General features: G+C 37.3%; 1 protein-coding gene across 2 annotated transcripts in view; it reads right to left on the reverse strand.

Moving 5' to 3' along the window:
• Orc4 (origin recognition complex subunit 4) overlaps positions 1–26813 on the reverse strand; it is a 45446-nt gene that overhangs the window by 15286 nt on the left and 3347 nt on the right. The window contains exons 1-8 of one of the 2 annotated variants that reach the window (XM_036184370.1): positions 25749–26028; positions 20148–20221; positions 18069–18145; positions 17027–17117; positions 13488–13563; positions 13053–13138; positions 9831–9879; positions 7529–7680 (exon numbers count right to left, since the gene is read on the reverse strand). In XM_036184370.1, the coding sequence (XP_036040263.1) occupies positions 7529–7680; positions 9831–9879; positions 13053–13138; positions 13488–13563; positions 17027–17117; positions 18069–18145; positions 20148–20204 (588 nt within the window). In that variant the 5' untranslated portion in view covers positions 20205–20221; positions 25749–26028. Of the gene's footprint in view, positions 1–7528; positions 7681–9830; positions 9880–13052; positions 13139–13487; positions 13564–17026; positions 17118–18068; positions 18146–20147; positions 20222–25748; positions 26029–26813 lie in introns of those variants that run through there. The other variant, XM_036184369.1, reaches the window with a different exon arrangement.

The following is a 26813-nucleotide window of genomic DNA, read 5'->3' on the forward strand; positions in this document are numbered from 1 at the left end:
TGAGGACTTGTGTTCAATTCCTGGAACCCATGTACTCGCAGAGAATCAATTCCTTCAAGATGTCATCTGGCCTTTATATGTCTGCTATGGCATGCACACTTCCCGCCGTAAGTAAAGAGGAATTGCAAGAGAGAAACCACTACATCTGAGAATGGAAAGGAGGAGTGAAAACGGAAGCTGCTTGGGTGGTGGTGAGTATGACAGAAGCTAACAATTGAGGATGAAGGGAAGAGAAAGGAACAACAAATACTAAAGGAATAATTTCCACACAGAAGGGATTATTGCTGACAAAGCACCTGTTTGCACCTATGCTTTGGTTTTCTTTCCATAAATATATAGGAACATAATTCTACATAACAGGAATATAGAATTAGAGAAACATGCATAAATAAGAATCAAAAACACTCTGAAGAACTGCTAAGGTAGTCATGAATCTTTTTATGTGGAGGGTGTGTATGAAGGCCAGAGGTTAGTATTGAGTGTCTTCATCAACAGTTTTCCACTTTAGTTTTTAAGACAGGGTTCCTCAGGGACAGTGGTCTGGCTCAGTGGAGCCAGAGTTTGATTCCCAAGACTCACATGATAGGAGAAAATGGACTCCTGAAAGTTATCTTCTGACCCCCAGATGCATGCATACATATCAACTTATCATATATACATATACAAAATTAATCTCAAAAAAGACAAAAAAGGTTTGCCTATTTAATTAGATTGGCGGCTTAATAAGGCACAGGAATTCCCCTGTCTCCAGCTCCCCAGGGATGGTTTACAGCGGCCCACCATCACATCTGGCTTTTTATATGGGTACCGGAGATTGAACATAAATCTTCATGCTTATCGCTCCAGACCCCAGCCACTTCCTGAGACTCAGAGAGACCAGCTCCCAGCTCCCATCTGCCCCGGAACTCCCATCTATACCAGAGGTGAGTGCCTGGGGTTATAGTCAGAGAGGCAACCACCTCTGGGTCCCACCCCTGGGCACCAGCCATCCCGGGAGGACCTGCCCAACTTGGCCCCAGTTTCCGGCCATTCGGCGGGCCCTGCAGGAAAGCTCCACTTTTCCAAGACTGCAGACAGACACTGCAGTCCCCACACCCTGCCCCCACACCCATTTGCCCAAGACCCCAGCCACTTCCTGAGACTCAGAGACCAGCCCCCAGCTCCCATCCGCCACAGAACTCCCATCTGGACCAGAGAGACCCTACGGTGGACACTACAACTTCAACGCCTTGCCCCCACACCCATCTGCCAGAGACCCTAGCCACTTCTGGAGACTTAAGAGACCAGCGTCCAGCATTCCATCCTGCCCCGGATGGATGGTCTCATTTGGACCAGAGAGCACCCAGCTACCATCCGCCACAGAACTCCCATCTGGACAAGATAAGGAGACCCCAGGGACTTCCTGAGACGCAGAGTCCAGCCCCCCAGCTCCTATCGGGCCAGCACTCTCATCTGGACCAGAGCTCCCATCAGGCCCAGAGCTTCCATCTGGACCAGAGAGAGGCTCCCTAATCTGTCAACTCTCTCTGGACTAAGTACACTGATAAGAATGAATCCACGAGGAGATGGGCAGACTTCAAGACAGAAGTACATACAACAAAACAAAGAGCAATACAGCATCACCAGAACCTAGCCCTTCTCCAACAGGTAGACCTGAACATCACAGAATGGAAGAAGAAGAAGAAAACAACCTTATAAGTAACATCATGAAGAGGCTAGAGCCTTATATAGAAAAAAATCAAAGATAAAGTGGAGGAACAGACAAACAAAAAATGGGAAGAACGCTATAAAAAACTAGAGGAAAGGACAATTAAAGCAGAAGAAAACAATAAGAACTTGAAAGAAAATCATGAAAAAGCAAGGGAGACAGTCTAAGACTTGAACAGGGAAATAGAAAAAATGAAGAAGACACTAGCAGAAGGAATGCTGGGAATAGAAAATCTGACTAAACAAACAGGAACTTCAGAGGCAAGTATAACCAACAGAATGCAAGAGATGGAAGAGAGGATCTCTGGTGTTGAAGATACGGTAGAAGAAATAGATTCATCAGTCAAAGAAAACACTAAAACCAACAAAGTCATGACCCAACATGGCCAAGAAATTTGGGACACCATGAAAAGACCAAACCTATGAATAATAGGGATAGAGGAAGGAGAAGAATACCAACTCAAAGGCACAGAAAATATATTTAACAAGATCATAGAAGAAAACTTTCCCAACTTAAAGAAGGAAATGCCTATAAAGATACAAGAAGCCTATAGAACACCAAACAGACTAGACCTCCAAAATGTCACCTCGCCACATAATAATTAAACAACTAAACGTACAGAATAAAGAATATTAAGGGCAGCAAAGGAAAAAGGCCAAGTGACTTATAAAGGCAAACCCATCAGAATAACACCCGATTTCTCAATGGAGACTTTGAAAGCCAGAAGGACCTAAACAGATATAATGCAGACACTAAGAGACCATGGATGCCAGCCTAGACTAATATACCCAGCAAAACTTTCAATCATCATAGATGGAGTGAACAAGACCTTCCAAGAAAAAATCAGATTTAAGCAATACTTATCCACAAACCCAGCCCTACAAAAATCACTAGAAGGAAAATTCCAACCTAAGGAAAGCAGATACACCCATGAAAACACAGGCAATAGATAACACCACAGCAGTAAACCCCAAAGAAGAGAAGTACACACATACGATCACCAAAAAATAAAAATAATAACAGGAATGAACAATCACTGGTCATTAATATCCATTAATATCAATGGACTTAATTCACCTATAAAAAGACACAGACAAACAGAATGGATACGAAAACAGGACCCATCTTTCTGCTGCATACAAGAAACACACCTCAAATTCAAAGATAGACACCTCCTAAGAATAAAAGACTGGGAAAAGACTTTCCAATCAAATGGTCTTAAAAAGCAAGCTGGTGTAGCCATCCTAATATCCAACAAAATAGACTTCAAACTAAAATCAATCAAAAGAGATGATGAAGGACATTACATACTCATCGCAGGAAAGATCCACCAAGATGAAGTCTCAATTCTGAACATTTATGCCCCAAACACAAGGGCACCCACATAAGTAAAAGAAACATTACTAAAGCTTAAATCACATATAAAACCGCACACATTGATAGTGGGAGACTTCAACACCCCACTTTCACCTCTGGACGGATCGGCCATATTGAAACTTAACAGAGAAATAATGGTCTTAACTGATGTTATGGCTCAAATGGACTTAATTGATATCTACAGAACATTCCACCCAAACAAAAAAGAATATACCTTCTTCTCAGCACCCCATGGAACCGTCTCTAAAATCGACCACATAATTGGCCACAAAGCAAATCTCAACAGATACAAAACAATTGGAATAACCTCCTGTGTTCTATCAGACAACCATGGCTTAAAGTTAGATTTCAACAACAACAACAACAACAACAACAAAAAAAAAAAACTACAGAAATCCTACAATCTCATGGAAACTGAATAATGCTCAACTGAATCACCAATGGGTTAAGGAAGAAATAAAGAAAGAAATTAAAGACTTCCTAGAGATCAATGAAAATGAATACATCACATACACAAACTTATGGGACACTATGAAAGCAGTGCTAAGAGGGAAATTCATAGCACTAAATGCCCACACAAAGAAGCTGGAGAAATCTCATGCTAGTGACTTGACAGCACACCTGAAAGCCCTTGAACAGGAAGAGGCAAAGTCTCCCAGGAGGAACAGACACGAGGAAATTATCAAATTGAGAGCTGAAATCAATAAAATAGACATAAAGAGAACAATACAAAGGATTGGTTCTTGAGAAGATCAACAAGATAGACAAGCCCTTATCCAAACTAACGAAAAGACAGAGAGAGAGCATCCAAATAAACAAAATCAGAAATGAAAAGGGGGACATAACAACAGACAATGAGGAAATCCAGAGAATCATCAGGTCATACTTCAAAAACCTCTACTCCACAAAACTGGAAAATCTAAAAGAAATGGATAATTTTTCTGGATAGGTACCACATACCTAAGTTAAATCAAGACCAGATAAACATTTAAATAGTCCAATAACCCCTAAGGAAATAGAATCAGTCATTAAAAGTCTCCCAACCAAATAAAGCCCTGGACCTGATGGTTTCACTGCAGAATTCTACCAGATCTTCAAAGAAGACTTAATACCAATACTCTTTAAATTGTTCCACACAATAGAAGCAGAAGGTATATTACCAAACTCCTTCTAGGAGGCTACAATTACCCTGATTCCTAAACCAGACAAAGATGCAACAAAGAAAGAGAACTACAGACCAATCTCCCTCATGAACATTGATGCAAAAATACTCAATAAAATTCTGGCAAACAGACTGCAAGAACACATCAAAACAATTATCCACCATGATCAAGTAGGCTTCATCCCAGGGATGCAAGGGTGGTTCAACATACGAAAGTCCATCAAAGTAATACACCATATAAACAAACTCAAAGAAAAAAAAACACATGATCATCTCACTAGATGCAGAAAAGGCATTTGACAAAATCCAATACCCCTTCATGATAAAGGTCTTGGAGCGATCAGGAATACAGGGAACATACCTAAACATAATAATGGCAATCTACAGCAAGCCAACAGCCAACGTCAAATTAAATGGAGAGAAACTCAAAGTGATACCACTAAAATCAGGAACAAGGCAAGGCTGTCCCCTCTCCCCCTACTTATTCAATATAGTACTTGAAGTTCTAGCCAGAGCTATAAGACAACATAAGGAGTTTAAGGGGATACAAATTGGAAAGGAAGAAGTCAAGCTCTCCCTATTTGCAGATGACATGATAATATACATGAGTGACTCCAAAAATTCCACCAAGGAACTGATACAGCTAATAAAAACCTTCAACAACATAGCAGGATACAAGATCAACTCAAAAAAATCAGTAGCCCTCCTATATACAACAGGCTGAGAAGGAAATCAGAGATACCATCATCCATTACAATAGCCACAAATGATATAAAATACCTTGGGGTTACTCTAACTAAGCATGTGAAGGACCTATATGACAAGAACTTTAAGTCCCTAAAAAAGAAATTGAAGAACATGTCACAAAATGGAAAGATCTCCCATGCTCATGGATAGGCAGGATTAACATAGTAAAAATAGCAATCTTACCAAAAGCAATCTACAGATTCAACGCAATCCCCATCAAATTACCAACACAATTCTTCACAAATCTGGAAAGAATAATACTCAACTTCATATGGAAAAACAACCCAGGATAGCCAAAAGAATCCTGTACAATAAAACAACCTCTGGAGGCATCACGATCCCCGACCTCAAGCTCTACTATAGAGCTACCAAAATAAAAACAGCTTGGTACTGGCATAAAAACCGACATGTGGACCAGTGGAATGGAACTGAAGACCCTGACGTTAACCTGCACACCTATGAACATATAATTTTTGACAAAGAAGCCAAAAATGTACAATGGAAAACAGAAAGCATCTTCAACAAATGGTGCTGGCATAATGTCAATGTGTAGAAGGCTGCAAATAGATCCATATCTGTCACCATGCACAAAATTTAAGTCCAAGTGGATCAAATACCTCAACATAAATCCAGCTACTCTGAACCTGATAGAAGAGAAAGTAGGAAGTAGTCTTGAATGCATTGGCACCAGAGATCACTTTCTAAATATAACACCAGAAGCACAGACACTGAAAGAAACAATCAATCAATGGGACCTGTTGAAACTGATAAGCTTTTGTAGAGCAAAGGACATGGTCAACAAGACAAAACAACAGTCTACAGAATGGGAAAAGGTCTTCACCAACCCCACATCTGACAGAGGGCTGATATCCAGAATATATAAAGAACTCAAGAAATTAGACATCAAAATGCCCAACAGTCCAATTAAGAAATGGGCTACAGAACTAAACAGAGAATTCTCAACAGAGGAGGCTCAAATGGCTGAAAGACATTTAAGGAATTGCTCAACATCCCTAATTATCCGGGAAATGCAAATCAAAACGACTCTGACATACCACCCTATATCTGTCAGAGTGGCTAAGATCAAAAACACTGATGACAGCTTATGCTGGAGAGGATGTGGAGCAAGGAGAACTCTCCTCCACTGCTGGTGGGAATGCAAGCTTGTACAGCCACTTTGGAAATTAAAATGGCACTGACCTAGAAAATTGGAAATCCATCTCCCCCAAGACCCAGCTGTAGCACTCCTGGGCATATACCCAAGGAATGCTCAATCATACCACAAGGGCAGTTGCTCAGCTATGTTCATATCAGTATTGTTTGTAATAGCCAGAACCTGGAAATTTGCTAGATGCCCTTCAACTGAAGAATGGATAAAGAAAATATGGTACATATACACAATGGAGTACTACTCAGCAGAGAAAAACAATGATATCACGAGGTTTGCAGGCAAATGGATGGATCTAGAAACAATCATCCTGAGTGAGGTAACCCAGACTCAGAAGGACAAACATGGTATGTACTCACTCATAGGAGGATACTAGATGTAAAACAAAGATGACTAGACTGCTACACAACTCCAGGGAGGCTACCTAGAAAATGGGACCCTAGGAAAGACACAGGGATCACCCAATGACAGAGAAGTGGATGAGATCTACATGAACAACCTACACGACAGTGGGAGTAATGAAGGGCAAGATTTGAGGGAAAGAAAGCTTAGGAGAGCAGGAGATCCCAGCTGGATCAAGAACAGAAAGGGAGAACGAGGAATAACAGACCATGATAAATGAAGACCACATGAGAACAGGAATAGGCAGAGTGCTTGAGAGGTCCCCAGAAATCCACAATGATATATATATCCTCTGTAGAATACTGGCAGTGGTCGAGGGAGGGCCTGATCTGACCTAGTCTGGTGATCAGATGACTAAACACCCTAGCAGTTGTCTTGGGACTCTCATCCAATAACTGATGGAAGTGGATGCAGAGATCCTTGGCCAGGCCCCAGGTGGAGCTCCAGGTGTCCAACCGTCAAGAAGGAGGAGGGACTGCAAGAGCATGAATTGTTGAATCCCAGATCGCAAAAAGCACAGGGACAAATAGCCAAACGAATGGAAACACATGAATTATGAACCAAAGGCTGTGGAGCCTCCAACTGGATCAGGCTCTCTGGATAAGTGAGACAGTTGAATAGCTTGATCTGTTTGGGAGGCTCCCAGGCTGTGGGACCGGGACCTGTCCTTGGTGCATGAGCTGGGTGTTTGGAACCTTTGGTTTACACAGGGACACATGCTCAGCCTGGAAGGAGGGGACTGGACCTGCCTGTACTGAATCCACCAGGTTTAAATGAGTCCCCAGGGGTGTCTTGGTCATGGAGGAGATGGGAATGGAGGGGAGAGGCTGGGGGTAAGGTGGGGTAGGTGCAGGAGTGGGGAGGACAGGGGAACCCATGGCTGATGTATAAAATTAAAACACATAATAAAACAAACAAACAAACAAACAAAAAACAAAAAAAAAAAAAAGAAGAAAAGACATACCAATCTACATGTAAGACCAATAACTGCTACTGGCGTCTGTGCAGATTGAGAAATGTCAAAAAGATTATAAAGGAGTGTCTGGTTTTTCTGATGAGCAAAAAGATCAAATTCATCCAATATGAAGATCACTGGGCAACTGCTAGCCCGGTCACCTAAGAAAAAGGAGTTTCAGATTAACAACAACAACAACAACAACAAAATCACATCCACTTTTCTTGTATTCCCTAAATGTTATACTTCAATTTAAATTCAACTCAGTACAGACTAGTAAGTTCCTCTGGGCAGGGCCCTTACAAATGCAGTCTTACTCATACATGAAAAGTTATCCACAGGACAAAGATAGCTGTTTTTGTTTCAAAGTAATTTACTGTCTGGTTACAGGAGTCTAGCAGTTTGAGAAAATCATTGGCAATTCAGCTTTATAATTATGTAAGTGAAGTTCCTCAATAATTTTACAACAATGACTTTTCAATACCATCAAAACACTTGTGGAGTACAGAAGTAGTCAATAATGAATAAAACTACTGTTTCAAAAGAGATATATTTAGCTAGTAGAGAAATGCATAATGCACCTTCCTATTTAAAGTTTTCTCTACAAACACCCAATTAGAATATGAACTGCAATTAAAAAAAAACATTAAAATTCCTTTAACTACAAGTTTTAATATTTCAATCAGGTAATGTTCAGTAGCACTCAATACACTTTTTCTCTACATGAATGGAAATTACTTAAGTAGAAAAATCAACTTAAGGAATGATTTACATTTACGCAAAACTTTTAAGGCAACGATTAAGAGATTTATTTATTTATCCAGATACTAAAAAGAAAATAACCTGAGCTTAAATGGTTTAATTTTGGTAAAAACAAACAAACAAACAAAAAAAATAAACCACTAAACAAACCACTAAAACTAAACAGATTTAGAAAATAGTATAGAAAAAGTATTTGTAAATTATGGCCAGTATTTCAATAGGGAAAACAGTTTATTCAAATTCAAAGTATTGCATATAAAAATAAATCTGTGGCATTGTTGGCATACACAAGTATTCCTAGCAATCTGGAAGTTAGACGCTGGATGACAAGGAGTTTAAGAGTCAGCCTCAGCTATAAAGTACACTCAAGCACAGCCTGGGCTACATGAGATACTGTCTCAAGAAAAAAAATCCAACCAAATTATCAATTAGAAATATGTGTACTAAAAGGGAATATTGGTGAAAGTTTTTATAATTTGAAGAAGAGAAAAATAGCTTCCTGATAAACATAGTTATGTAGAAATTTAAAACTTCCACTCAGTAAGCAAGTAAAACAAGTACAAATTTAAGGCAACAAAGCTTATAAGAAGTTCTATAAACAGGTATGAGACAAGTATCACTAAAATAGGGTAAAGCATCAACAAGAAGTAACAACCGTCAGCCAAAACATCATATGAATGGCCATCACCATAAACCACGGCATGCAAATCAAACAAAAATCAAAATCACACAAATGAAATGGATACTGGCTTCTTTTTTACAAGCTAGCTAAAGATAAAATTAGTAACTGTTTTTGAACTATGGGAAGAAAAATTATTCTCAAACATGTTTCAAAGACGGTTAAGCATTATTTTTTTCAACATGGTACCTTTTAATCTAAATTTCTACCCATTATAACTAAACCACACAAACACACGAATAATCATTTAAATATTTATAGTATTTTTACACAGCAGAATGTAAGACAACCATAACTACCAAATAACCGACAAAATGACATTATTCTTGTTTGTCTGAGACTCGGTCTCATTCATCCTGTTCTTGAGTTTATTGCTCTTCCTATTTTGATCTCCAAGTGCTGGAATTACAGGTCAGTAATTTTAGTCTTTTAAATTTTATTAGCAGTGTGTCCGAATGCTATCTGTGTGTGTAGGCTCTTGAGTGTTAGGGGGAATGTGTGGGAGTCAGAGGACAACCTTCAGAAGCCATCTTTCTCCTTAAATCTTTGGTTCCAGGAGCCAACTCAGGTGGTCAAGCTTGTGTGGGAAGCACTATTACTTGTTAAACCATCTCACTGATACTGGTTTTATCCTTAGAAAAAGCTGCATCTGTACCTACCCAATGCTGTGTGGTAGTAAAAAGCAAACACTGAGAATCACTACACTGGTGGTACTACAGTGGCCATTAGCTTATTTAATCTCTATATCCTTTTTATTGGGGGATATGGTTAAAAACTTTTAATATTTACGTCATCAGAAGACTTAAGTTCAAAAAAAGTATCTTGATATTTCTGAATTTCAATTTTTTTACAAATATCTTAAACATGTACCTTTTTTTAAAGCTTCCAGAAGAAATGAAAGATTTTCAGCAAAGCTTCCCTGAATAACAAAAATAGAAAGACTGGAGTTTAATAAAATGAAGAAGGCTGAATCTTAAGATATTTACAAAAGATAATGCATTGCTTTTACTAGGAAATTAGCTATTGAATAGAGTCTCAGTTGAGATCTCTGCATTAATTATCCATAGATAAATCTCTAAAAACCGATAGTGCTACCTCACATGTGAACTTTCCTATTTTCTGGGCAATGCTGGTAGAAATGTTAGAAAAGGGTAGTTTCTGGAGGGCTGCCAGGTTCTAAATATAGCTGGGGACCAGAAATGTATTCCATTCTGTATCTTCAGACACAAGACCTTCCTCCTACTATCTAATTTGCACCACCAAAAACTTCCTATGAATTAAAATTAGATCCAAAGACAAAATTGCTTAAAATATTAAACACAGTTTTTCTACTTAAGAATACTTACTACAAATTTGTGATTATATCACATTTTTCTCTTCATTTGGAATACATCTAAAATATTCTTGGACATAATTTAAACATTCTAGAAGAAATCAAGAGTAATGGATAAATTACCTAGATGTTCCAGAATTGGGATAGAAACTCCCTTAAAATATTTTTTATTAAAGTTATTAGTTTGTATTTTATTTAGATTATTTCAAATATTTTTGTAAAATTTATTTTTAATTAAGGGTAGGTGTGTGTCTGTCTGTGTATGTGCACATGAGGTATGGCACAAAGGCCAGAGTGCTGATTGCCTGATCTCAGACAGTTGTGAGACATCTAATATAGGACTGGAAACCAAACTCAGACCCTCCACATGAACAGCAAGTGCTCATAACCATTAAGCCATCTCCCCAAACACTCATTTATTTATTTATTTGTTTGTTTATTTTAGTTTTTTGAGACAGGGTTTCTCTGTGTAGCTTTGGTGCCTACTGTGGATCTCACTATGTAGACCAGGCTGGCCTCGAACTCACAGAGATCCACCTGGCTCCCGAGTGCTGGGATTTAAAAGGGGTGCGCCACCACCGCCCAGCTTCATTCACATATTTTAAGGAAAAAGTCAACTTGAAATTTGAGGGGTTGGGGATTTAGCTCAGTGGTAGAGCGCTTGCCTAGCAATCTCAAGGCCCTGGGGTTCGGTCTTCAGCTCTGGAAAAAAGAAAAAAAAAGAAAAAAAAAAGAGAGAGAGAGGAAACTTTGGGTTTGTTTTCCACGGAAAGAACCTGATAAAGCATAAACACTCGCGGCTTTTTTACATTTACTTATTTTGTTTGTGTGCTTGCGCAGCACATTGAATTTCAGAGAGCAATTGCAGGAGTTAACTTTATTCCACCTTGAAGTAGGTTCTGAGAAACTGAACTCAGTTTGTCAAGCTGGTAGCAAGCAGCTCTACCCACGGAGCCATCTTACTAGACCAGCATAAATGATTTTTAAGAATACCCATAAACAATAATGGTTACATGCTGTTTTGCCAATACTACTACCACACAATTTACCGCAATACAACACTGGCTCAGAGAGATAATCTGTTCAGAAATCAGTGTTCAGTGACTCAAAGATACTTTATCTTCTGGTTGTTAAAGACCACTGTATCTGATCATTAAGTACACATACACATTTATTCAAATATAAATATATATAATAAAGTATATGTGTGTCTAATACATACATATATATGTGTATAGCTATATGATGTACTTATACATACATGACTGAAAGACTATAAACACAGTGAGTTCTGGCTTAGCTGATTTTTGTTCTTTATGTCCAGACTTCACAAATTCATGAGCATAGGCAAATTAGTTTCTGCAACTTAGGTGCTCAATCTAGATAACAGAGAACATAAGCTAATAATCAATTAACTGTGATAGCCATTCTTGTTACTGTGGAGGATTGGATGTTGGACCCCTTCTCACACCAAAACATATAGCTTCTCAATCCCTCTATATAAAATGGCATAGTATTTACAAATTAACTGTATACCATTGTCTATTACATGTAGGTTACTCTCAATACCTAATGCAATGCAATAGTAGCTGTCATATTTAATTTTTACCAATTTGACCAAAATCTGAACAGACCCAAGAAGAGAAAATCTCAATAGAAGAACTGCTTCCATTAGACTGGCCTGTGAGCACGTTTGTGAGGCGTTTTCTTGACCGCTAACTGATACAGCTGAGCCAAGCTCAAGGTGAGCAGTCCCAGTCCTGGGCAGCAGGGCCTGGACTGCTTAAAAAAGGTAGTTGAGCAAGACAGGGAAACAAGCCAGAAGGCAGAATTCCTCCATGGTTCTAGTCTCTGTTCCTCCTTCCTGCTGTCTGGAAGCATTATTAATCCTTTTTGCCACCAGATTAGTTATAGTCACTGTGTTGACCACAGCAAGAGAAAGCAAACTATAACATTATCTAGACATGTTTATTAGCTCTTGTAATGCACTGTTTAGAGAATAATAACAAAGTGCAAAGTCTGGACAGATTCAGTATGAACACATTTTGTTCACTTGAAATCCTCAGTTTGCAGTTGGTTACAGACCTAAAGAACATAGGAATGACTGTCATGACAATAACAGCAATGATTAGGGTGGAGAAACAACTATGTTTTCCATTACTCCACACAAATACATTACAACATGCCCATTTAGGAACATGAGAAATAACTTTCCAGATCATTTGGAAATCAAAAGCTAAACTGAGTCTAATGCGAACTCTTCTTGACCAAATAGTAAGCTACTAGCTTAGCATTATAGTCGGAATAGAAGGTAGAGCATAGCACTTACACTCTGATTTAACTCTTCCACAGCTTGTAAAGCAGGAAAGAAGAGCATATGGCTGGCTCAACTTCCCACTGGAACAACGAGAATGCAATTCCTAGACACGAAGAAGTGTGCACAGCTATGCTCAGATCACCGCAGGACAGAACCAACAGTGACAAGTAAGAGTGACAGTACTTTATGGGCAGCAGGGGGCAGAAAACGGACTTGGAATCTATGTATCTCTGCTGCATATGCAGTCTCAGGACAGTAGATTAGGACACGGATTACTCTTGTTTTTCTTAGGTCATGTAAGTTAGTCAAACAGGAAAGCAGTTTAATGAGAAATCTGAACACCACACACACACACACACACACACACACACACACACACACACACACACAAAATAACTTTCTCCCAATGTTCCAGAAATGAAATATGTGAAAAGATACTTACAAAAACTTTATCTCCAACCACATTTTCTAGATTTAATTGCCTTGTGATCTCTTTCAAAGCAATTTTGTCATTTATCTGCAGCAGTCCTGAAATACAGCCCAATTAAAAGTGTCTAAAATGATGCAAATATCTGACATGGATTATTTTCCAGATGAATATATTTTATAATGCTTTTAAATTTAATTAGAAAGAAAATAAAATCAGCCTGCTAGTTCATATTACTTCTTCTAAAAATATGATAACAGAACCATTCCCTTGAGACAGCACTGATTAAGAAAAAACTTTTAAAAAAAGTTCTAATACACTTTCCTTTATTTCATTTCTAAAGGCTCTTAAACTTGCAATCAGACTAAAACACAAATGAGTTTATTTTTATAATATGCAAACCTATGTAGTTTGCATCATTTCTTAATAGGAAAATAATGATATACTCACCATTTAGGTGAACTTGTAACACATTTTCACTCACTTCTCTTATTTCCATGAGTTCTTTCAAAGCAAGATTTATTAACTAAATATGAAAATATGCAAAATGTTTAATATGGAAAAATGAAATGAAGCCACTGTCCCTTTTTAAATCATGAATGCTAAGAATCAAATATAAACAAATAAATCACTTTATAGCTAAAAGGTTTAATATATAGAACCTATTATGTCTAAGTCTTAAGATATCCAAGGATAACAGATACTATACTACCTAAACTTGTAATAAACTTTAGAAACACCTGAAAGTTTTCTATACATTACAGATTAAACTGTTGTTCTAGGTGATCTTTATGTCTCAGTACATTTTACTATTCATATTACATTTACTATTTACATTTGCTCTACTCAGTATCACTAAAAGCATCTAAAAGCAATAGAAAAAAATAGAAACAGTTGCAAAAAGTTTGTCCTCCAATGTCAATTCTATGGAATACTGTTAAATACTCTGCACACTGTCATGAAATAGGGAAGAGCAATTAGTTAAACAGAAAAAAAGAAAGTATTTGCTCATGGCTAAATAAGGAGAAAAAAACAACAACAACAAAGTTTGCTGGATGTGGTGGCACAAGCATGTAATCCCAGCACTCAGGAGGTGGAGGGAGGAAACTAAGAAACTGAAGGACCAATGTGAGCTATGTGAGATTGTTTCACAAACCAACCAACAAACAAATCCAAACAAACAAAAACAACCAACACAAAACAATAGGAAAGTTAAAGGTTGCAACTAAAAGATTACTAATAATAATTACTATGAAAATATACTCAGAAGGTATTACAATGTCTCAAAATGTTTAATTACAGGCTTTAACAATGGCTCTGTGTCACATATAATTCTATTTTTCTAACATTTGAGGTATCTTACATAATACCATATACAACTGTTGTGATTATCACTGCATACCCATTAAATTTGTAAATGAGAAAATTAAGGAAAACTTCAAATGAGGAATAAGGACTATTCCTTCTATTCAAAATATAAATGCTCCAGAAAGACGGACATAAGTAAATTAGAGTAGATAGACAAGTAAAGCAAAGACAGAAAAACTACTTTAATAAAGACAGGGACATAACTGGTAAACTATTTTAGAAATAAAACATTTATATTTGCAATATGCTAAAGCTATCTGTCACTACAACATTGTACAAAAGGACTAGCAAATTTTTATATAACTTTTAAGTTGCTGGTTTTCGCAAAAAGACAGTAAACAGAATATAGGTGTGTGGATTTTAAAGAACAGGGAATTTGCCGGGAGATGTTGGCGCACGCCTTTAATCCCAGCACTCAGGAGGCAGAGGCAGGCGGATCTCTGTGAGTTCGAGGCCAGCCTGGGCTACCAAGTGAGTTCCAGGAAAGGCACAAAGCTACACAGGGAAACCCTGTCTTGAAAAAACCAAAAAAGAAAAAGAACGGAATTCTCCTTCAATCTAGATCTAGATCTCTTCAAAACCAACCACTCCAGGTACAACTGTCCAACTACTTTAGTAGCTGAGCTGAGAAGCAACTTGAAAAAACCCATCAGGGGCAAGATGGTGCTTTCCTGCCTTTGATCAGGCAAAACTCTATGAGGACATCCATATGTCATATAAACTTGCTCCCTTAAAACACTATTTTCAACATATTTTTAAAAAGTATTGCATTGTGTGCTACCTCCTAACTCTTATATATCATTGACATAAACATTTTATTTGGCTATCATTTTCTGTTTCAATTAATGAATCAGTATTAGAAAACATTTCAAATCCTTTAAAGAACAGACATTAATAAAACTTTCATTTCTCACACACTTACTTTCTTGCATTTGTTCATTACTGGTGTATGATTCACAATAAGCACAAAGGAAAAACAAATGTGTCCTAGTAAGCCATGGACATCTGGTATTTCTGACTTGGTAACTTAGCCACTTACACACCCAAATATTGCAAAAAATAAAAACCAGAAAATCTTGTCCCAGGATTTTCCCCATAAAACAAAAACTGAGCAAAATCCATGCAATTCTAAGGGGAGCAAGAAAATAAAAAACCAAAAATCCTTGAGCAAGAATATTATCCTCAGGCATTTAGTAGGTTATGTAAAACAATTAAAACCACAAATGTAATTTTACATGGAAAAAAACAAAACCAAAAACCCAAAATTACAGTAAGTCAAATGCAAAAGAAAATTACAACTGAGCACAAAGATTAAAGCAAGTTAGAGTCAAAAAACTTACAAAAAATGTGAAAAGTCTTGAAACAGTAAAAAAAGTTGTTAAAAACCAATATTGTACTTTATACAATGGAAATGGTAGCAAAAATAAAAATCTAATTTTCTCATCTTACATAATTTAGAATCAACAGGCACAGTTTTAAAAAATAGACATAATTTTAATTTACTATTTTTAAAGTGTATTAATAAGACTAAAATCCATTCAACAAATTATCAATTCGGTATTATAAAATACTAGAAAAATACTATTTATTCAACTCAGCACCTTAAAACTAAACATTAATACACTCAAATGTTGATGTATATAATGTTACCTATATTGTACAAAAGGAACAAATGTGTGTGTGTGGGGGGGGGTGCATTTTTTTCTGAGGTCAACTAACCAAATATAATAAAGAGAGAATGTATGACATAAATATTGAGGGCATAAACAGATATAAGAGATTTGTTTAAAAGTTAATAATAAAGTGTAAAATGTAAGAAATACAGTTGGGGAGCACTGCATGATAATGACCTAATACATATTAAACCTAACTATGAGGTTTGAAGTAAAGAATACCCAAAAAGGTCACAGGTTTGGGTAGAGACGTCATGGAGTATAAAGTGCCTACTGCAAAGTGTGTGGTCCTGAGTTGGGATCCTCAGAACCCATGTGTGGCAGCATGTAGCTATACTCTCAGTGCCAGATAGGAGACAGGAAAAGACCTGAAAGATTCTAGGCCAATATCCTGAGCAGAGAACATGAAAGAGGACCCCCAGTCTCAAATTAGGTGAAACATGAGGACCAAGGATCAACAACAAAGTTATCTACTGACCTCTACACACACCATGGCTTATACGTGCACACATTCACACCATGGACCATGGAGAATCACACACACACACACACACACACACACACACACACACACACACACACACTCTCTCTCTCTCTCTCTCTCTCTCTCTCTCGCACAGGCACAATGTATGGGTAGTTCAAGGTCAGAATGGTTTGTTCCTTTGTCAACTGGAAGTCTCAAATATAATACAAAGGACAAAAGACAATGACAGAACCAATATTGAGAAAAAACTTGTCACCATGAGGAATGATGAGGTTAAAATAGGCAAGATCAACTTCAATGCTACATCCTAAATCTGTAGGATTTCTGCATGTCTATTGTGATTTAAAGGGAATAGAAAGAACAGATTGTTGAAATATAATGAAATGAAAACCATTTTCAGTGTCATCTGATGTAAGAAACCTCAAATGTTTATTAAAGCAATGATACACGAGAAAATCTTTTACCATGGTCTTTCCTGATCCTCGTGGCCCAACAATGAGTACAGAGTTACTTTCTCCATTGATAACAGTTCTTTTGAGAAGGTCAATTAAATGCCTAAAATGATATGAAAAGGTGAAAAATTTAAAAATTAAGGTACAATAATTTACTGGGTCATACCTTTAAAAAGCCAAATTTCAAGGCACACATTACTTCTATTCTTTGGGCTCTTTAGGCTGTGAAGATCTGAATTATTCTGTATGGAAGAATACTGAGAAAAAAACAGTCCAGTTGAGACTTTCTAGAGACCTGAGGAGGAAACCCAGGAAGGTTTGATGCTGTGGACATCGCTCTGTACAAATAAAATGCTGTTTGGCCAGTGGCTAGGCAGGAAGTATAGGCGGGACAAGAGAGAAAAGGATTCTGGGAAGTAGAAGGCTGGAGAGAGACACTGCCAGCCGCTGCCATGAGAAGCAACATGTAAAGACACGGGTAAGCCACAAGCCACGTGGCAAAGTATGGACTAACAGAAATGGGTTAATTTAAGATAGAAAAGGTAGATAACAAACAGCCTGCCACGGCCATACAGTTTGTAAGCAATATAAGTTTCTGTGTGCTTTCTTGGTTGGGTCTGAGCGACTGTGGGACTGGCGGGTAAGAGAGATTTGTCCTGACTGTGGGTCAGGCAGAAAAACTCCAACTACAGTCTGAATTTATTGGGTTTCATAGTAGTAGAGAATAGGGACAATCATGCTAATTTTTAGGTCCCTGGGCTTAAAGATAACTATTTTTGCTAGCACTTGGCTCATCACTTGAGCTGGCTGCCAGGTGTTAAGGACAAGAATGTCAGAATTTTCTCAAAAATATCAGTTAATAGACAGAAAAGGGACCTTTTCATTATATAAGTACTTGTATGTGTTCTTGTTTCATAATAGTCAGCATTTCTATATACAAAACATAACTTCAACATCATTATTTAAGAAAAAATCTGTGTATGACTAGAATTTACAAAACTTGGAGAGCAGATGTAAATATATTTATAATAGAGGAGCTGACAGCTAGACTTACTTGTATTGTAGATGCACTCCAAATAGGTTACTATGTGGACTCTGATGACAAAATCTTTCACGAAAAATTCTTTGTACCTGATAAACATAAGATGCACAACATTAAAATATTATATATGCAATAAAAGGAAAGTTTATTTGTAGCAATCAGGAACTGAATAAATACTAACTGCTCTGGCATTTTTGTGAGTTATAAAACTAGATTCTTCATTTATCTAGTCTCAGATAAATGAGAATTTGGGAATGAACATGTCAATGAATTGGAGAATTATTTCAATGTATAATCAACTTGAAGGCTGTTCCAATGTAAGGAATGAATTAAATTCTTTACTTTGTGTACAATGTCATCCAAAGAACAAAAACTAAAAGAAACCTAATAATGCAGTCCAATCCAATAATGCCAGTGTAACTCCACAGCCAATGGTCTCTAGATATTATCATATTTAAAATGGCTTAGTCACTATCAATCTGTACCTACTTTAATTCCAGGATTCTGCAGAAAACTAAACTTAAAGGTTCATGTAGTTTTAAGTACTTATTAGATTTTGGGCACAGAAGTACTATAAGGATATGATTCAAAAAAGTCCCTGCAAAAAAGGCAGAAAGAAATGACAAGTCAAGTACCAAACTACATAACAGTACGAGATCAACCTACATGCCAGTATTTAGTTATGTGAAAGAAATGACATTTAGCTAGTCTATAAAATAAGTAATAAGACCTATCCCTGGTACATGAGCTGGCTTTCTGGAGTCCATTACCTATGGTGGAACACCTTGCACAGGCAGGCTTAATGAAGAGGGAAGGGCTTGGACGTGTGTCAACTGAATGGACAAGGCTTTGCTGACTCTCCATGGGAGGCCTTACCTTTTCAGAGGGAATAGGGGTGGGGGGGGGGGGGAGGCTGGGGATGGAGTGGGAGGAGGGAAGAGAGGGGAATCTGTGGTTGGTATGTAAAATGAATAAAAAATTTCTTAATAAAGAAAAAAAAAAACGGTAAGTAATAAGGCCTATGGATATAGTTCCAGGATAAACCTACTGCTTAGTATATAGGTCCAGGCCCTGGTTTCTACCAACATAACTGCAAAAATAAAATACCTAAATAAGTGAAAGTAAGAAAGAAAAGAAAAAAGAAAAAGAAAAAGTAAGACATCACTGGAGTGAACTAAAAAAAGAATTTGTTAAAAGTAGCTGTTTTCAAATTGGTCTTAGAATTATTGTCTTAGACTTAGGTAGGAAAAAATATGTCAAAATAATCAAGTCATCTTTTAAAAAGCAAGCCATTGTAAAGTTCTGCCTTTTCTGGATCTGGGGCTAATACAGTAGTCATTCAGGGACAGGGTATGGTGGACGATGGACTCTTCTTTCTCCCTTTGCCACCGTAAGTATGTGGCTCAGGACAGTACTTCTCTTGCATGCTCAAAGCTCTGGGGATATCCCCAGCACTGCCCTTACCCCTGCTAAGGAAGCATATTCTAACTGAAAATGAGAAAATAAAACTTCCCCCATTTAAAGATGACACACAATGTTGAACATTAAAACACTCCAAAATAAAGTAAAAAATAATATTTAATGACCTCTGCAGTATATTAAAATTAATTGTATTTCTACAAACTATGACCAAAACAAAGATGAAATTAAGAAGAGTTTCATATATAACAGCATCTAATAAGAACAAAAAATACTTTAGAATATATTTAATAGAAGTCCAAACCTTGTATGTGAATACTTAACTAAATTTAAACTAAACTATTTTAGAAAGACATAAAGTTACGATTCAACTATCCAAATACAATGGGTGAAGTTACACAGCACCTTCAGACATCAAACTTTATGGGACAGAAGCCTTCAAGTACTTCAACAATAATAACATGATGTATCATTTCATATACAAGTGTCCAATTTGGAGAGCTTTATTTCTACCCATTTTTTTCAGGAACTTATAAAGATATCTCCCCTGAGAATGTAAAGCAGAGTATAAAATGCTAAGGGAAAACAAACATACAAACCAGGTAAAAAAGATGATTAGTTTTCTGTTCATTTTCAGAAAGGATCTGAGGTTTTAGGAGCATACATACTCACTTCTGATAGACACTCTGCATGTATTGTACTGTTGCTCTTTGTTTTTCGATTGCTCATTTTGACCAACTCAAATCCTAAAAAATAAATAAATAAAAATAGGATGAATAAACACTGTCTGCTTTAATTATTTAAAAATTACACGTACAGAATCAGATACAAATTCTTAAATGTAAAACATGCTTAAAAATTTCAAACAAAAAACTTACAACTGTTTCCATTTGTTTATGTACAGGCTTATTTGGCATTGTTATAATTGACATGGTTCTCCTGATTATTCCTCCCTTTCTCCTAAAGTTCAAATATTTTTCTTCCACACAGAATGTTTCTCCTACCCAACCATCCAATGAAATCATTCTTTACAGAACACTTTCCATTTCTTGTTCTACTCAAGAATACTACACAATTGACATACCAAGGTTAAATGTCTTCGTCCAAGAAAACACAATACATGGCTAAATTAAATGACAAAGACAACTCAGTTTTAAAAACTGAATTCAGAAATGAGTAATACATATTGGAGAGCACAAGCTTAAATTAAGATGGAACTGAAAACCTTAATAGCCCAAATAGAAAACTGAGAAAAAAAAATCTTTTGAGTAGAATGGACCAAGAAAAACACAGATTATCAGAACTTGAAGTAGAAGACTTGGACTAGCAAGCAAAGAAAATGGGGTTGGGGTAGACAACATGAAAGAACCATGAACACCATGAAAAGATCACATCTTAAATTACAGACATAGATGAAGACAAGAATCCAAACTCAATGGAATAAACCAGATCTTCAAAAAACAATTACAGAAGAAAATTTCCCCAAACTGAGGGAAGATATACACATAAAGATGTGTCTTCCTTAGGGTTTCTAATGCTGCGATGAAAGACAAATGACCAAAAAGCAATGGGGAGGAGAGAGTCTATTAGGCTTATACTTCAGCACTGCTGTTCATTACTGAAGGAAGTCAGGGCAGGAACTCAAACAGGATCCCAGAGGATCCTGGACGCAGGAGCTGATGAAGAGGCTATGGAGGGCAGCTGCCTACTGGCTGCTCCCCATGGCTTACTTAGCCCACTTTCTTATAGAACCCAGGACCAGCAGCCCACAAAGTGTACCAACCACCATGGGCTAGGCCCTCCCTCACTGATCAATAAATGAGAAAATGCCTTACAGTTGGATCTCCAGGAGGCATTTCCTCAACTGAGGCTCCTTCCTTTGAGGACTCTAGCTTGTGTCAAGTTGACACATAAAAGCAGACAGTACAGGATATAAGAATCATACAGAACACCAAGTAGGACTAGAAAAAAAGGCTCTTATGGCACATTATAGTTAAAACATTAAATAAAAAACAAGGAGAGGGTACTGAAAGCAAGGAGAAAGAAGAGGAAGAAGAGCGGAAGGAGGGAGGAGAGGAAGAGGAAGGAGGAGGAGACAAAGACAAAGATGAAAAAAAACCAACCACAAGTTATCTATGAAGGAAACATACCACAGTAATAGCTAATTTCTCAATGGAAACTTTTAAAGCCGAAAGAGGCTTGGAGAAGTTGTAAAAGACTACAGATGCCAACCTAGATTACTGTATGCAACAAAACTATTTGTAATAGTTAAAGTAGAAAAAAAAATGTTCAGTGAATGAAACAACTTAAAATAATTCATGTCCTAAGTCCAATTAGGTAGCTGTAGGTTGCTGCCAAGATATAAGTTCTACTGGACTTTTAGGGATAGTATAGGCTTGGCCTTAGCACCTGTGCTAGTATTATTGGTAACCGTGCTCAGAAAATCTTTCCCTGTGCCAAGTTCAAGCCTATTCTTTCTCTTCTATCAGATTCAGGGTTGTCTGGTCTTATGCTAGTGTCCTTGATCCATCTGCATTCTTCTATATTCAGCCATCAAATTTGCCCAGCACCATTTGTTGAAGATATTGTCTTTTCTCCAATGTTGTGTTTTTAGCTTCTTTGTCAAAAATAATGTGTCCATAGTTGTGTGTACATATTTGTCGGGGTCTTAAATTTGACTCCATTAATCAAAGTGTCTGTTTTCATGCCAATATCACACTGTATTACCTGAAATCTGGGATGGTGATACCTCCAACATTTTTAAAAAATTATTATTCAAGATTGTTTTGCCTACCCTGTTTTTGTGTATATATGTATTTCCATATGAGGCTGAAAACTCTTCTTTCATTTCTGTGATCAATTGTGTTGGAATTTTAATGAGGATTGAGTTGAATTTGTAGATTTCTTTTGGTAGAATGGCAATTTTCACAATCTTACTTTCACCCATCCATGAGCATAGGAGACCCTTCGATCTGCTGTCTTCTTCAATTTCTTTCTTTAGTGTCTTAAAATTGTAATTACATGAATCTTTCACTGGCTTGGTTAGTTTCTTATTTGTGCTGACAGTACTCCCAAGAGCCAAAGACAAAAACCCTAATAGCAGACATAGGAAGCACTCTTTTGAACTGTTGGCCAAGGCTATCTAACAGAGTTCTAAAACACATAGCCTACTGCTGTTGTCCTTGTCCACCCCCAAAGTGGAATCACTATTGGTGAAGACAGCATGCACTTCAGAAACTAGCATTCATGGTACCAGAAGGTGCCACACAAGCTTCCAAAGGTGGGAATCAACCAATAGTCATACCCAGCTATGACACCTATGAACCACATCAGCAACCAGCATGGTGCCACACATATTTGGGTGGTAACCATCTGCTCTCTAACTGACTTAAGACTCACTCAAGAAAGGGATACCAGCCTGGTACTAGAAAGCTAGTAACTACTCAGAACTAGTGAAATCATGGTTACTAGAGGAGAATCTACAACCACCAATCTACTAAAGCAGCATAATCCCTAACAACAATCTATAAACACTTGTTGTTATATCCAAAGATAAGTGTAGTCTTCACACTACATTAAGGAAACTTCTTTTTGAAAAAGATGGAGATCACTACAGAAAACCACAACCAATCAAAACATCGAGTTGTGGAGCTAGTTCCAGCAACTATATATATGTTTGTTTGTTTTTTTTTTTTTTGTGTGTGTGTGTATATGTGTGTGTGTGTATATATATATATATATGTATATGTATATGTATATGTATATGTATATGTATATGTATATGTATATATGGCTATATATACAAAATATTCTAGGCACCTAAGACTCAGCGAACATTGTATAATGGGGAAAGATTTCAAAAGCCAAAAGATCAGGGAGTTTGCTGTAGGACTATGTCTCCTAGAAAAATTAGAATACCCATAAAGTCTTACCAGCATGCCAGCCCAAATGTAAGCTGAAACAAGGATGACACCAATGGACATACCAAACTGGGAAGGGCCTACAAGGCCTCAACACAACACAAAGAACTATAGGCAACTTAGTAAAGTATGGAGTGGGAGAGGTGGTTGTAGTGGTTTGAGTAAGAATGGCCCCCATAGGCTCATATACGTGTGGCCTTGGAGTAGGTATTGCCTTGTTGAAAGAAATGTGTCACTGGGAGTAAACTTTGAGGTTTCAAAAGCCCATGCAAGGCCCAGTCTCTCTCTTATTCTTTTGGTCTTAGGATCAATATGCATGGCTCTTAGCAGCTGCTCCAGAGCCATGTATGCCTGCATTGCTCCCCACTATGATTGCTGGGGATGTCTTTCTGTATGCTGTGAATGTGTTGCTCTGATTGATTGATAAATAAAATGCTGATTGGCCAGTGGCCAGGCATGATGTATAGTATAGGTGGGAGAAGCAGAGAGGAGAATGCTGGGAGGAGGAAGGCTGAGTCAGGAGATGCTGCCAGCCACTGCCACCATGAGAAACAAGATATAAAGTACCAGTAAGTCACAAGCCACGTGGAAACTTATAGATTAATAGAAATGGGTTAATTTAAAATATAGGAACTAGACAACAAAATGTCTTCCACGGCCATATAGTTTGTAAGTATTATAAGTCTCTGTGTGTTTAATTGGGTCTGAGCGGCTGCAGTCCGAGTAGGACTGGAGAAAACTCCAACTAGACATGATAATGGACTAAATTTCTAAAACTGTAAGCAGGGTCCCAACTAAATGCCTTCTTTTATAAGAGTAGCCTTGGTCATGGTGTTTCATTACAGTAACAGTAACCCTAATTAAGACAGTGGTCTTCCCCAGGTAGGTCATCATCAACAAGTCATCCAGTGCCAAATGGTCAAATGTGAAATCAAATTTGCTTCTATTATACAAGAAGCAAGATATTAAAACTAGCAAATATTTGTAAGAAATTTGTTTCCTGTTTCAGGTAGTTATTTCAAAGGTAAAATTCATTATGTCTTGAGGCAGCCAAAGCTGTAATTTTGTATTTTAGAATCCAAGTCAAGAGAATCATGGTAAATTCAAGGCAAGCCTAGGTAACACAAAGCTGGGGCTACATAGGAAAATCTTGTCTCAAAAGAAACAAAGAAGCAAAATAGACAAACAAAAGATGATGTATTTCTGCATGGTTTATACCTAAAACTGCCTCACAACTCTTTGTTACAGGGAGACTAAAATACTTCAGTCTTTACTTGGCACTTTGCTTAGTCCAGGATGGTTACGAAGATGGGTGTCACAGCCTGTATTTCCTGTCTCAGAATAATTTTCAGTTATTTTGGCTAATTCTTCTGGTATTAAACTATACAGCTTTAAATAATACTGCTTTTCAGTTTTAGGAATTAGTATTAAGGCTGATGTAGATTTAGCATCTCAATACAAATATCCCAAACATTTACATGTCTTCACTATATGAGATATGAGACATTAGTATATGGTAATGGAAATATCTGACTTACAGTTTAATGTATCAAGAAGTTGAATCTTAGCAACATAGCAACATAAGAAAAAAGGTGTTATACAATAATATACAATCTGTTTACATACACTGAAAAAGGCTAACTACCTATATATTCTTGCTGACATAGGTGGTTCAGAATGCTAAAAGGAAAACTGAAAACCAGTGAACATACTCTCACTGACATTTTATTTTTGGATGGCTGTTCAGTGTTTCTGTAATTTTTAAGTATCACTTTTTTCCAGTGATATTTGTCAATGTATCCTTCTAACACATCTAGAAGAATCAAGAACTTCTATCACGCTACACACAACAAAGAGTGTATATGAGGTTTAAAGTTATGATAAAGGCAAACTAGACAGATCATCTTGCAGAGGCCAAAACATGCACAGATGCACACACTTGACAATAAAAGAAATAAAGCAATCTGAAATTACAAGCCCAAATCTAAAAAGAGGTAAATCAGAAATAAGTCCCATATCTAGTCACTTCTATGCTGATGACATATACGAAATATATGGCCAATAAAATGGCTTACTCACTTAAGGCTTGGCTGGATTATGGTAAAACACCAGAGCTCAATGCTCAACAAAGGTGGGTACTCAGATAATCACCCACTTAAGTTAAGAAATTAAGGGCACTAAATCAGGATAAGGGAAAATGGCAAGATTTCAACAAAATTTTAAGCCCTGCTAAATGTTATCTATATTGCGGGAAATTCCAAGATTTGGATATGAATAAAGTCATTTATAACTGATAACCCTAGGAATCTTTCCTAGAAAAGTGTGATGACTAAAAAATACTATTATCTTGTACCTTATATATTCCTGTAGTAGCAGCTTTTCATCAGGACTGCCAGCCTATAAATAACAACCCAAAGTCTTAGTATTAATTATGAAAGTTTGGCCTTTAGCTTAGGCTTGTCCCCAACTAACTCTTACAACGCAAAATTAACCTACTTCTATTAATCTACATTCTGCTATGTGGCTCAGTTACCTCTGCTCTGTTCCTCATGCCAGACTTCCCCAGAGTCTCACACCATCTTAGCACCAGAGATTATCTCCTTGTCCTCTCTCTTCCCGGAAATCCCACCTATCCTCTTCTGCCTAGCTATTGGCCACTCAGCTCTTTATTAAACCAATCAGAAGGCACCTTGGCAAAGACACATTTTCACAGCATACAAAAAGATTATCCCACAACATATCCCTGTAATTTCCCAAAGGCCACAGCTGGATCAGATACCCAAGAAATAACAAAACATTATAAATCAGCAGAAACATTCAAAAATTTTTAGAACCCAAACTTCTTGTCAAAGACAACAAATTAACTATAAATACACGCAAATGAAAGTCAAAGATGTGGTTGATATATTGGGTAACCCAATAAACTTACCTAGGGATCAGAGAACAAAATAGCAACTATATTAAACATAGAGGTTAGGCAGTGGTAGCACATGCCTTTAATCCTAGCATTCCAGAGGCAGAGGTCTATCCAGATCTCTGTGAATTCAAGGCCACACAGGAAACAGAGCCAGGCATGGTGGCACACATCTTTAATCCCAGGACTTGACATCGGATGTCTTGCTTGGGAAAGACACATGCCTTTAATCCCAGGAAATGATGGCAGGAAGCAGAAAGGTATAAAAGGCATGAAAGGCAGGAACTAGAGGCTTTTTAAGCTTTTAGGCTTTTAAGCAGCAGTTCAACTGAGATCCATTCCAGTGAGGACTCAGAGATTTTCAGTCTGAGGAAACAAGATCAGCTGGGGAGTTTGTGAAGTGAGGTTGGCTGTGGCTTGTTCTGTTATTCTGATCTTTCAGAATTTATCCAAATATCTGGCTCCAAGTTATTTATATTTATAAGACCTTTTAAGATTCATGTT

Source organism: Onychomys torridus, chromosome 4 (assembly GCF_903995425.1).
Source record: "Onychomys torridus chromosome 4, mOncTor1.1, whole genome shotgun sequence".
Lineage (NCBI taxonomy): Eukaryota > Metazoa > Chordata > Mammalia > Rodentia > Cricetidae > Onychomys > Onychomys torridus.